The sequence below is a fragment of the Ptiloglossa arizonensis genome, chromosome 2, assembly GCF_051014685.1.
Source record: "Ptiloglossa arizonensis isolate GNS036 chromosome 2, iyPtiAriz1_principal, whole genome shotgun sequence".
Classification (NCBI taxonomy): domain Eukaryota; kingdom Metazoa; phylum Arthropoda; class Insecta; order Hymenoptera; family Colletidae; genus Ptiloglossa; species Ptiloglossa arizonensis.
In genome coordinates, this window is record NC_135049.1 from 8,402,092 (window position 1) to 8,415,895 (window position 13,804).

The window sequence follows — 13,804 nt, forward strand, 5'->3', positions numbered from 1 at the left end:
AGATTTCCCTAGTCATATAATTGGCACTGTTTCTATTTGGAAAATTATTTCAGTGTATCACCATTAGGAAACGTCGTCCTTTTATAGTCTTACTCATAAAGGGACCCTACAGTCGCAGAAATCACTTTTGAAATGGTAGTAGATGTAAATTATAGTACATACCTAATATCTATTATCATGCTGCCAGAAAAAGGCACAAGTTGTTTACATCGCTGACCGAAGACCGAGTGAGAGACAATACTGCGTCATTGGCGTGGCTTTCTAATCAAATGTTAGCTATTAAAAAACGGAATGATTTCGTTCCTAATTAAATACTATCACTGATTCGATAAGTTTCTCGTAATGAAAAAATAAATACAATTTAATATGCGTAATAATCATTATTTTGAAAATTATTTATAGCGCAGAGAATTAATTTGTATTTATTAAAAATAATATAATTCCGCTTATACTAATTTCTATCTACATAAATTCTATATAATTACAATTTACACAAAAACCAGCACCATTGGTTGCATTGGGCCAACTGCTGTCTCGCACACCACCGTTGCACGATTCGTCGGACTGTGATCGCGAACCACCATGAGTTACCGTTCATTTCGGATAATATTGCACAAGTCCTTCGGGCCCGCCATCTATGGACACCCGTTGCGGTTTCAGGAGTTGGAGGCGGTCAGTTAGTCAAGCTGTTTCCAGGTCAGGAATAGCTGGACAGATCCAACCAACGTGGCCAGATTTTATTCCCTAAATCGCTGACTGAGAGGAGTTGGAGGAGGTACTACGATGGGAATCGTCCCGTTCCTTCACGCATCGTGCGTTGAGGACATTAGAATCGTGATGCGATTCGCGATCTTCTCCCACTCCAATACCTTCAACGTATGTCTTCTCCCACTTCTCTCAGTCAACAATTTAAGAAATAAAATCTGGTTACGCTAGCCCCGACAATCTGTGACCAGCAGTAAACTGCAGCGGTGCAACAGTACGGATCTGGTGTTTGAAGCTTCAACCTCGTGTTCTACCAAGATCTCCTCACGTTCGTGGGACTCTCCCTCCTCCCCTTCGCAGCGAATATTGTAATAAGCTGCATACGAGCCCGATAAGACGATTGCCACTTCATAAGACACGGTCCTGTAATCACGGACCACCCTTCACACCAGCCGCCTATGGACACGGTGCAGCATAACACTACGCCAAGAGGTGGCTTGATCACCCGCCCAAACGGGAATCCCATACAGGGTTACTTAGTCGACCGTACCCATGTAGAAATCACGAACACGACCGCTCGAATCCAACAGATTAAAGAGGAGCCGGCCCAGGGCACCGATTATTCTTTTCAACCGCTGGATTGGGCAATCGAAATAATCCTCAAAATGCCGGTGGAGCTGTCTGGTCATTCCTGTGAGAACGGCTGGACAAAGGTTTCGATAGCCTCACCTACTAGACGGTGCAGGAGCTTTGCACGGGAAGCTTTAATACTTTTAGTTCCCAGTGCCCTCCCAAGAATCTACGAGGACGGCCACCGTGATGGATTTTCGTGGGTAGGTCCCGCATTCGACATTTCGTGGAAGTCTTTCGAAAATTTCCCTCACGAAAAAAAGAGACGATGCAGGAGCTGTCTCAGCATGGTTGTTTCGGGCAGTATCTGCACAGCATAGGAAAGGAAACGACGACACGATGTTAGCATTGTTTCGGCGATTAGGACACGGCGCAACACACAATGGAGATGTGCCTCGTTTGGGCCGAAGAATGTCGTGTCTTAGTAGGTGTAATGGGGGTAGGGGGGAGAGGGAACCTTCTCGCTGCCAGGCATGGTAAGATCCATGCTCGGTGGCGAGAGAGAATGGATGGCCGTGGCCTCCTTCTGTAAATGTGTAATATCGCAAAAGGAGACCGCGGAGCGGAGGCGCGAGCTCACCGGCAGAGGCCGTCAAAAGCAATTAGTAAATTCTAAAATATTACATACATTACTTCTTTATTATATACATAGTTCTGTATTTCCATTTTAAATGTGTTGCATTTATTTTAAAATTCTAAAAATACTTTTGATATATACATTTATCAATAATAATATTATATAAATAAAAAGTGTTATTTTTCTAATTTGTGACACACTTGATTCTCGTTACTTTGAATAATCTTTCAGTCTCCATAATCCAACAGTGTACCAATCCCATACGTGTTGAATTACCGAAACTGTATCAATACAAGGTATCTTAAAATTAACAGTGAGACCACAAACCATATACACTTATTTAAAACTATCTTGAATTATTAATAATTAACGTGCAAGTATATATGAATTGCATCAACAGTAATAATTAAATGTTGGAATCAAATTCTTTAATAACATACCTAATTTTCCGAATAGCCAACATTAACTGAGTATCTGTGACTTCATAAAACAATACAAATCGAATAAGTGAATCAGTTAGAGGCAAGCATTTTACAATAATTTTGTCGTCATCATTATTATCATGAATTTCTCGTAAACGTTTAGCAAATTTCACTGCAGAAACAGTCTTACAACCAATTTGTACAAAAACCATGTTTGTTTGTACAGTGCTTAAGTCGATCAAGAATATCGTTGACTGCATTTCTTTTATTGCAGAAGCAAGGTGGAAAGCTCTTTTATGATCGATTCTTAACATTGGAATCATATCCTCTAGAGCTACAAGTCCAGCTGCTCCAAGAATACCGGCTTGTCTCATACCACCACCCAACACTTTCCTGATTCTTCTTGCTTTAGTTATAAATTCCTTACTTCCACAAAGAAGAGAACCTACAGGAGCACCTAGATAAAAAATAGTTTGCTTTTTAAATAAATTAATTATGGAGATATACGAAAACATTGTTCAAAGTTGAAGTGTCATATTATCTTTTTATAATAGAAAAAACGACAAAACTTATTGAACAACCTAGTAACTAAAATGTTCAAAACTATGAAATCAATCACAGTATTGAAAAAAGGTTAAACTTTGAAAGGAAAAATGTACCTAAAGCTTTGCTAAGGCAGAAAGTCACAGAATCAAAGCCTGAAACGATTTCTTTTGCCGATTTTCCAGAACCCACACATGCGTTCCACAGTCTTGCTCCATCCATGTGTAACTTCAAATTATGTTCCTTGCAAAATGTTACTAATTCCTCGATCCAACATTGTGGGACAATTAATCCGTTTAACGTATTCTCCAGAACAACCAGTTTGGAAATCGGTTCGTGAAGTCTATCTTTTCGGAGTTTAGATTCAAGTTCACAGATATCAAACGTACCATCAGAATTGTTCCGCAATGATTGGAAGCTTACGCCTGCGATTTGAGAGGCACCACATTGTTCGTGTAGTAAACAATGACTACATTCATTGCAATATGCCTCGCTCCCTCGTACATCACAGTGATTCATTACTAATAAAAAATTATGAAATTTATTAAATGAAATATAACGAAATTTTATTATAAATAAATATTAACGATTACTATATATAATGATTACTTAAATATTATTTATAATCATCAAAATCACAATATTATAATATTCGGTGTTAATAAGGACATGGGACATTTTTTCAAGATCAATTTTACATGTCGAAATAAGGAGAAAAGTTCACAGTTGCACGCGTGCGCGCACACACATGTGTGTATGTGTGTAGGTGTGTGGATGCATGAGTGTGTAGTTCCACTGGCGGCAGAAGAGAAGAGAGCTACTCACTCTTCCATTCCTTCCTTATCGAGGAGCAATCGGAGAGATTGTGGGTAGCCGTGAGGGTGGCCCCATGGATGAATGAAGCAGCATAAACCTGTCCGCCGCTGGGCATTTCCGACGCCGCGACAAAAGCAACGGGACTAACAAGGAGACCTTACGATAGTGGACATCATTTTTAAGACGATACTAGATGCGAGTTATATTTAATAAATCACACATATTTTTGCATTTCAAAGTTGTACTTAAAAAAAAGTAGTAACGAGAAATCGGGATTCAATCCCACTACCAACAGCTTCGTAATCAATCGCTCTATCGACTTACTCAAAATTCGCTCTGTTGAAAAGATTTAAGTGATTCATTTACTATGTGCGTATCAAATTTCAAATCAAAATATCTCGAAAACGAAGTCCCATTTTGAAGAAACTCATTAGTGTTTTTTGGTACTAGGTATATACTACAAACATACACCTACTACGGTCTCAAAAGCGATGTTCACCACAGCACGGTCCACTTGTAAGAGGAGCTTACACGCAACGCCTATCTCCCCCTCTCTCCCTCCTCCCTCACCCTCCCGGCCCAACATTCACGGACGTGGGTATAACAGACGTACCCCACAAGGAGGGGCACTGGAAGTCTTTCTGCTGTTGGTTCCCGGTGTTCCTCTGGTCGTGCAAAGATGATTATTGTGGTTTTAATGGGTAGGCTCTGCACCCGGGTTGCCGAGTGGAGAATTCTACATGCCCTCCAACTTTCCCCCAAGGGATCCGGTAAGTCTTATGAAAATTCTCCCCACAAAAAAGTAACATTAAACATATCTTATTTTTAACACATAAAGTGAAACAATCTATAGAAACATATGGAAAGCATTATTGTTATATAATCATAATTATTAACTTATTTTTGCAATTAATTAGTTTCGATCATGAAAAATAGTTTTTTATTTTTATCACATAATTATCATCCAAATCAAGCAGTGTCTGGTTTTGTCTTAATCGGGAAAAATAAAAAATATGTTTAAAAAAGTTGCAATAGAAAAAAAAGAAATTAAAATTATAAAAGTTTTGTTATTGCCTTAGTATTGTATTTTATCTTTATACACATATATTCGACAACGGATCAAATTACGTTACACGTGTTACACTTAGCAATCCAGCTCCATGGGGACATTCCCCTAGGTAAGGATAGAAATTTCACTTGAACTTGTCCATTGGCGAGCAAATCACGAGATGTTGATTCCTGCATAGTTGAACGACGCTCTCGGACTTTCAAACGTAGTCTCAACTGGTGAGCAAGTCACGAGATGTTGATTCCTGCATAGTTGAACGACGCTCTCGGACTTTCAAACGTAGTCTCAACTGGTGAGCAAGTCACGAGATGTTGATTCCTGCATAGTTGAACGACGCTCTCGAACTTTCAAACGTAGTCTCAACTGATGAGAAACACCTTCGAGAGAAAATCGCGAGAGGATGGACTCTCAAATGGACATGTAGCTTGAGTGCTCGGTTTAGCGCCCAATTTTCATGCAGTTATACAATTTTTATTGTATAATGTAAACAAATGACACCGATTACTCGAGCCACGGTGCGACAATAAAAAAGTAAAGTCTTGTCGATAATTATTTGCCGTCTATCTCCATTTATTGACATACTCAGTAGAAGTTAGTAAAATGTACTAAAATATTATTCCCCTTCTTCTGAAAAGCAGCCAGTAACGTATGGATAATGCGTAGTCGTGCAAGTGTACAGGTGTAATAGGTGATCTAGCTGCCTCCCAGTGCAACCAAACAGTATTGTGCCGGGTTCACAAGCAGTTGGCGCTGCGAATCGCTTACGGCTATAGGACCATGTCCTACGAAGTGGCGACTGTCCTGGCGGGTGCTTCCTCCGCGAGCGGAGAGAAGTGTTGGAGGAGCGCGAGGTGAAAGTCCTCAAACTTCAGGCCCAGCGATCCATGCTGCTGCAATGTCAGCAGCGACTGGCTTAGCCGACGTTTGATCAACGGACTGTTGGAGCTGTCGAGCCGATCCTGCTGGAGTGGCTGAGCAGAGGCTTTGATATTCTACCGTATGGTGCAGGTGCTGTCCGGGCACGGTTACTTCGAATGGTCCCTACGCCGTATACGGAAAGAATCGACAGTGCGTTGTTGACACTGTTCTGCGGACCAGGACACGGCGCAACACACCCTAGAGGTGTGCCCCGACGGTCACCTAGGTGGTTCTATTCTCCACATCCAGTATTACTGGATGTAGAGAATCCCATACAACCTCCGCTCACGCCCCAAGGAGTTTCGAAGGTTTCCCCACGATATAAGAAAAAATAAATAAAATCTACCGCTGGTCAACGGACTGTCGGGGCTATCCAGCCAGAGGTTTGTACTTTCTCGAAGACCCGGCGTAATACACCTTCGAGGTGTGCCCCACTATCATCCTAACACGAAAACAGAAGTTACGATCTCAGAAATTTCTAAATTGAGGTATGCAGATCGATGCAATATTTTATTTCTCTATACGAAGAGTAAGGTGTAGAATTCTTATAAAAAGAAAAGACAAATACGAAGAATATCCTAAAACAGCTTTATCGAGAAAATTAATTTTGAATTGTCTCTTTAGTTTACCAGTTAAGAAATAAGGTTTATAAATGAACTTGTTGTTCATTCAAATATTGTTCATAATATAATGTTTGTCATCTAATTAGATATACAAAATGTAAAAAAAAAAATAATTATTTTAAACATTTTAATCTTTCCTATTCTTAACAAGTATGTTAAATCTTGTACGTTATTTCATGTGAACATCTCTATTTTGTAATTTTTTGTAATTCGATAATTCTGCAGTCCCAGTAACTACCAACAAAATAAATATATTGTACAATTGCTAAAAATAAATATTCCCTGTTTTTTCCTCTTTGCCTTCAAATATACATATACAAGGTATTTACTTACAGGTGGGTATCCTTTTAAGAAGTGATTCTACGTGTCAAAAATAAAACAAAAATCAAAAATTACGGTATTGTGGTAGAGGCTTTGCTTCAAAGTTATAAATATTAAAAATTGAGGTCAGATGAGGCAGGTTATTGAGGACGTCCAGTGACGGTGAATAGACGACAGATTTATTTTGTGGAACAGAAATGTATCTACGTAGCCAAAAATAGTACTGGATGATTCTCACCAGTGGACTCAAAGACTCAATGCCACCACCTACACATCTCAGCGATAATTCCGTGTGAGTCTCATTTTTTGTTTACAAGCATTATAAATACAACAGTTTCCGTTGCAATAGACGATGACACAACCAGAAAATTGACCACTTCATCATATATGAGGTACGTCCGGAATGTATCCAACCTTGTACTATAGCAAGAGAAAGAGTTCATCCTAATTAATAACTATGATGTCTTCTTTAAAGTATTCTCTTTTAGAAGCTACAATCTTCTTCCAATGGTCATCCCTGAGTTTTCGGAATAGCCAACAACTGTCTCGTTGCATTCTATTCTGTTTTCTACATTCTCAAATCATTTTTTTGAGAGAGAATATTTCAATTTGAGCTACTCTTAAGCTGCTCCTAATGGTGAAAACCTGTTTTTCACAATAACATAACTATGTAGACAGATATATTTACAGGTCGGATACTTTCCGGACATACCTTTCATACAAATACGGGATTAGCGCTGGGGTGTTTAGGCGGTGGTACTGTCTTTGAGTCTACTAGTGAGAAAATCACCCTAAATATTCTTGCCATAATTTATAGAAAGCTACAAACATAACGTTGTTTATTAGAATTTTAAAATAAAAATAGTAAATGTCAATTATAATAGGCATTGTTTTAAAGAATCACACGTTGTTGTCCTGTCCCTGAGTGCCCACAGTTTAAATCCTACTGTCAACTAAAATACGATTACAATCTTTTTAGTTCTACACAATTGAGAACAAGAATGTAACTGGCAGGAAGCGTACATTTTATAAAAAATTGCTTTCTTTAATTTGCTTATTGTTTTAGTTTTAATTTAGGTTTCTTAGATTTGTTTTTGTTTTCTTTTTTTTACTCCCAAGTACAATAATCGTAGTGCATCTGTGTACGCGTGTATGTATGATTTTTTAGGATAACATTGTGTATTGTAACTAACATTCATTAACTCTACAATCTCGTTGGGTATTGTCTTATTTTGACCTGTAGAATCACTTCCTGAAAACAGTAATTTGTATAAACTGATTAATAGAATGAATAATGTATGTTTGTTTATAAACTAAGGAAAGAGATAAAAAGAAACATACCTTTTATAAAATATTTACGATCCTTTTTTATTTAATTTATTATATATTTAATGTGATATACTTACTGGCAATTAAATTTCCCATAGTTCCAGAGGGTACAAATATTGCAGCTTCCACTCCAACCATTTCAGCTGCTTTATTTTCCAATTCTAAAAGTTAATCATTTCTACATATACTATGCGAAACATATTTCTCTTAAATAAATTTTAAATTTAATATATTTATAGTATCTACAATTATCATTTGATAAAATATATATATATATAAAGTATTAATAATATTTTTATACAATAATTGTCCTATTATAAAATTATTTAATTTTTGTACTATTAAATTGGTAAATGCAAGGTATATTTTTTCCAATCAAACATTGAAAGCAAAAATGAATCTAAATAATTGCCATATTATATTTGTTATATTTTCCTCAAAGATATAACAGCTCTATTATTGCAAGTTAATAAAGATTTAAAGATCAGCAAGGTTTAAAATGTTATTGCTTTCAGTTATTACAAATATTTACTTTGGCTTATTGTTTAATACTATTTCTTCAGCTTTCAATTTTGAAAACTAATAATAAATACTTAACATTCTAATATAACCTTTCATAGTATTGTACAATTTGAATTCATAAAGAGGAACTATTTCTTCTGTTTTAAAATAGAAAATGTTAAATAACAAATCTTTGTAGAAAACTACTCTATATGCATTGCAAAAAGCTCTATTCTTTTTAATATAGTCTATAATTATGAATTATTATGGATATGTTATTATACTATGTACTAAGTTAATCCTTTGCAGTTCATATATCCCATATAATGGATTGCCAATAGGTGTGGGTTGCTTTGGAGCAATGATGTGTACACAAAATATAGAATTTTAAGACATAAAATAATTAACATAATGATGGGGAATATATTCTAAGATGAAAATATTAAATAAAATGTAGGCTTGAAATTATTAATATTAAAATGAGTTTCATACTGTAAGACTATTCTTGATTTTTTAAACATTATTCTATTTACTATTTAATGTTTTTTTTATATCATTCAGAAGTTTATGTTTTTCATTAGAATTTTCTGTCCAACAAAATTATTAAGGAAGTTTATGAAAAATGAAAAAGAAAACAGAAAATATGAAATAACATATAATAAAATATTAATAAAGCATTAATGAACACTACTAATGTATTCTTCTATAGACTGGTAAGTATTTCTATTATAAAAGATAAAATAGTTTCTAGATCATTTTTGTCAAAACTTTGATATAAATTACAGACATGGCCATGGTTATACATCAACTTTTCACATTGCCTATAAATGTAAAGTTGAAGTACGGAGGTTAAAACTTTAACAGAATGACATTATATGCAAGAATATAATATAATCAATTTCTATGTTCTGCAATGAAATGTTCAAGTAAAATGTTCAAATGAACAAGTTTATAAGTAATTGTCTACCTTTGAGTGTTGGATCTTCTTCATAAACATCATCGCCAACTTCAGCATTAAGCATTGCTTCCCTCATTCTTTTAGTAGGTTTTGTTAAAGTATCACTTCGAAGATCAACAACAACTTCCTGTAAAAATATTTTCTAAATATACCTTAATTCTACTAGTAAAATATTAATAATCGAACAAGTTTGTATATTTACCACTAAATTTTCATTTTTATAATGATTTGAAGAACATATTTCGTCGTAATACATATTTCAATCAAGAAACTGCCCACGTTTTCAAATATAATATATTCAAGAAAAATCGTTTATAATAAAGGAACTATGAATTTACAACATATATATGATAGTACAATATCTCAGAACACGATTCATTAACTAACAAAGAACACTACTCTATAGAATGTAAAAGCATAGATAATAAGATTTACAGAAACGAAACATAAATAATTCATAGTTTAATGATACCAACGTATCTCAATTAGTTTGTGACGTATAATAGTGCCGCGGCGTGTTACGCAACCATTGATAAAGCCTTTTCTTGTTCTTGGCTTCTCACAGACAAAATAAATCTCAATAACATTGATAGCAAACGTAATTTACGTTTCTATAAAATTTGTCATGTATGCTTTCAACTTGTATAGAAAAAGTCTTGTGATTTTGGCATCAATTAAATAGTGTTTCTTGTAAACTTCTATTCTTATGCTATATATATATATATTCAAGCATATTATATAATACTTTCCATTTAGACGATACGTTCCCTAACCCGCTTTTAAGTATTGTTTACACCGTCCAATATAAATGTTTATAACTACTAAACAAGTTGATTTAAACGATAATGTTGTCTAACATATTCATTTCTTATCTATTCTGGTTTATTACATAACAGATACGATAATATAAATCAAGAAATCAGAAAATTATAACGAAAAATATATTTTTTGAGCATTTTAGAAATAGACAAAAGTATTGGCACAGAATAAAATAAACAATATTGTCATCGTTTTCAGCAATTTTCGATTGTTATTTGCAATGGAGAATCTCCCATTAGTTACAGTTATAACACTCGATTAGTGAAGTTATAGATTTCAACTATTAACAAAGAAGTAAAAAAAATAACGAGGCTAGAAGAAAGAAAGAAAATACAGTTGAAGAAAATAAAGTGATATTAAATTTACACAACATGGATAAATCTTATTGTAAAATTATAAAAGAATTAATTAAAGAATTATTTAAAAATTATAAAAAAAAGTCATTTCACTATCAGTTTTTAAATAAAATAATTTAAAAATGAAATACATGTTGAGAATCAGAAGAAAATTAGTTCATTCAATTTACCCGAAGAATAAAAAAAGTCCTTGAAAGAAAAGGGCGGCTAACAAAATATTAAGATTTTGCTTTTTAATTATTTATGTGTTATTATTCTACTGTGCCAATGCTTTTGTACACCCATAAAATGCTTAAGAAAAATATTTTTGTGTATTACTTTATTTGTATTATGATTTCTAGTATGTAATTAAGTAGAATACCCAGTAAATGAATATATTAGAATGCTTTTTCTTTCAATTAATATTCTTAATAATTAGAAGCTTTCGTATCGTAACAGTCATGTTGTACCAATAATTTTGTCCAGCACTGTGTATCCTAGCAGACATAGTTAAAAATGGTTAAAACGGCACAACTCTGTTGTACTGAGAAGTGCAAGTTTCTTTTTCTGTGGAGAAAATCTTTTCACCACCGAATTACGGGTGCGAAGCCTACTATTAAAATCCTCACGGTGTCCATACTTGCACACCGGTCCATACTTGCGTCGGGGATTGTGTGGGATTCACCGAATTCAGCAATATCGGAACCTACCTACTAGAACCACCACGGTGACCATCCTCGTACAAGGTCAGGATGGACTTATTGACGTCTCATCACTTCACGTGCGATGCGAAATTCGGGTCCGTCCCGGGGACGGGAGAAGTCCCAACGGGATGGAGCGAAGACACAAGGCGAACATGCGCCCGTCCATCATTACTAATCGGATCTTCTATAGCCCTCGTCGGACTGCTTGCGATGGTGCCGCTGCTTCCACAGCGCTATTGGTACTGTTCCGCGGACCAGGACACAGTACAACACAACTTAGAAGTATGCCCTGCTCACCCTGGACGGGTGAGCATCGTGTCCTGGTCGTGGTGAGGATCATCCTCGGCAGCGAGAGGAACTGAATGGCTGTGACCTGCGTACGCGTAGTGTCGCACCCCATGTGGGGAATCTCACATAACCTCCAACTCCGCTCCGAGTGGTTGGGGACATCTCTTAGAAGATTTTCCCACGTTAAAAAAAAAAGAGGACTGTACTCGCAGGGAAAACTTCGAGTCTCGACTCACGCTTCCTCTGAGAGGAGGGGCGGGGGGACTTCCCACGTTCATATAAAGTGAACATTGGGAGGCCGCCTCGCACTAGCTCGCACGGTATCATTGGAATGGGCGCTGGATGAGGATTTCAATTCTCACCACCACCCACACCACTAAGAGCCATCCGACTTTTGCCACATTGCGGGCAGCAGAGATTAGGTACCGGAAACAATGGGCAAACGATCTAGCCGCCTTCCAGCACACCAGTACTCTGTTGGAGTGGCTGGACAGAGGTTTTGATAGCTGAATGGTGCAGATACTGTCTGGACATGGTTATTTTCCATAGTATTTACACTATATAGAGATGAAAACAACGACACGCTGCTGGTATTGCTGCTGTATGCTGGGTTACATAAGAAATTGCATATATTCATATTCATTTGTATACATTATGAATCAAATGTTTTGCCTAGTTTACAGAAAAACAAATTTGTACATATATTAAATCATTGAATGGCCCTATGTTCGTAATATTTCAGTATCTAATGATAGCTCACTGATTTCTGTGTCTTCTACTTCACTATCTAATTCAATTAAACTATCTTCCAATAAAATCATTAAACTTAATAAGATTTTATCTATTCTTTTCTATTTCATTTATTGTGCTTTAATGAACTTATGTGGGAATCAAAACTTAATATTTGGTCAAATAAGTCTGCATTTGTTGTTAATCTTGTATTTTTTGTGTATAGTGTTTCAGTAATTTGTAATGATGATTTGGAATTGTAATAATCTTTTGGAGGTATTCCCATTACTTGTTGACTTTGGAACATTAACTAATAAACACTGCATGAGGTTGTAGATGATTATTCGTTTGTGGTTTACAACCCTGGTTAAAATGACATCAGCATAGAGCCACCCTGTTCTGTTAGACATGCCCCTGCCCCTCCTCTTTATCTTTAGAAAATCTAAACATGTATAAAAATAAATAAAATAAATTAAATAAGCAAAATAATATCTCAAAATAATGAAGAGTATCAATGTATAAGTCTATTAACATCCATGTATTTCTGTAGATAATAAATAAAAGATCCTCAGTCTGTCTCATAGCTAGTGGACTAATAATTGGCAAATGCAGTTTCCACAAATTCCTTTATGTTTTTCTGCATTGTATGATTATCATTAGAAGCAATTATTTTTACAACTCCATACAGATAAAAGTACAATGGTGTAAGATTAAGTGAGCAGGATATGAATATGGAGAAGACTTGATTTAAGCTTTCATAACTTATAAGAAAATATAATTATATTCGTTATGTTGATATCACATCTGATTTCTTTAAATTTAAATTTACATATGTACAAATGGCATGTTAAAAAATGTATACAAATATTTGATTTAAAGTATATATACTAATATGTACCAAGATTCAAATAACTATATAATTCTGAATTTTTCTATTGAGAAAAATCTTTTTATTTCTGGATAAAAATATGTATTTCCGTTTAAAGAACATCACTGATCTTAAAATTTTAGAATGACTAAATTTGATTATAATATTTGTACTTTGGATCCATATATTTCCATCCTACAACATTTCTTTGAATCATTAAAAGTAACAAAAATATGTAAGGTAATCAATTTAAGTGGAACACCTTATACAAATATTTATCTTACTATAGTTTGTATAGTTTATAAATGCGTACATATATGTATACAGTGTAAATTAAAATTATTAAATTTATAACAAACACTCGATTAAGTAATTAATGAAGTTATAATAAATTAAAATTTGAACACGATAAGCATTGTATCTTAAGTTTTAACTGTTTTAAGTATTGGGTTATTCAGAAAGTCATTTCGTTTTTCAAAATGGAGAATATGTAATTTAATAAAATGTTTATACATTCTAAAAAAATCGTGTTTCATTTTCACCAAAAAAAAACGAAATGACTTTCTGAACAATCTAATACTCAAACAATTGCTCATTTTATAACAATCGTGTTAGACAATAACAACTGTACCAACTTTGGGAAAATTGG

The 13,804-nt window shown here is 34.9% G+C and overlaps 1 protein-coding gene across 5 annotated transcripts; it reads right to left on the reverse strand.

The window, feature by feature from the left end:
• Positions 1 to 1,953: 1,953 nt before the first annotated feature.
• LOC143155268 (L-allo-threonine aldolase) lies at positions 1,954 to 11,606 on the reverse strand. 5 transcript variants are annotated; one of them, XM_076327797.1, is made up of 7 exons: positions 11,277 to 11,606; positions 9,422 to 9,539; positions 8,031 to 8,114; positions 4,307 to 4,358; positions 3,703 to 3,836; positions 2,994 to 3,398; positions 1,954 to 2,791 (listed from the first exon to the last, which is right to left on the reverse strand). In XM_076327797.1, exons 2-7 carry the CDS (start codon positions 9,486 to 9,488, stop codon positions 2,319 to 2,321), a joined length of 1,215 nt encoding a protein of 404 aa, XP_076183912.1. In that variant the 5' UTR covers positions 9,489 to 9,539; positions 11,277 to 11,606; the 3' UTR covers positions 1,954 to 2,318. The 5 variants fall into 5 exon arrangements, with proteins under 5 accessions (XP_076183912.1, XP_076183911.1, XP_076183913.1 ...); XM_076327796.1 differs by lacking the exon at positions 11,277 to 11,606 and adding an exon at positions 9,615 to 10,043; XM_076327798.1 differs by lacking the exons at positions 3,703 to 3,836; positions 4,307 to 4,358; positions 11,277 to 11,606 and adding an exon at positions 9,615 to 10,032.
• Between the last annotated feature and the right edge of the window lie 2,198 nt (positions 11,607 to 13,804).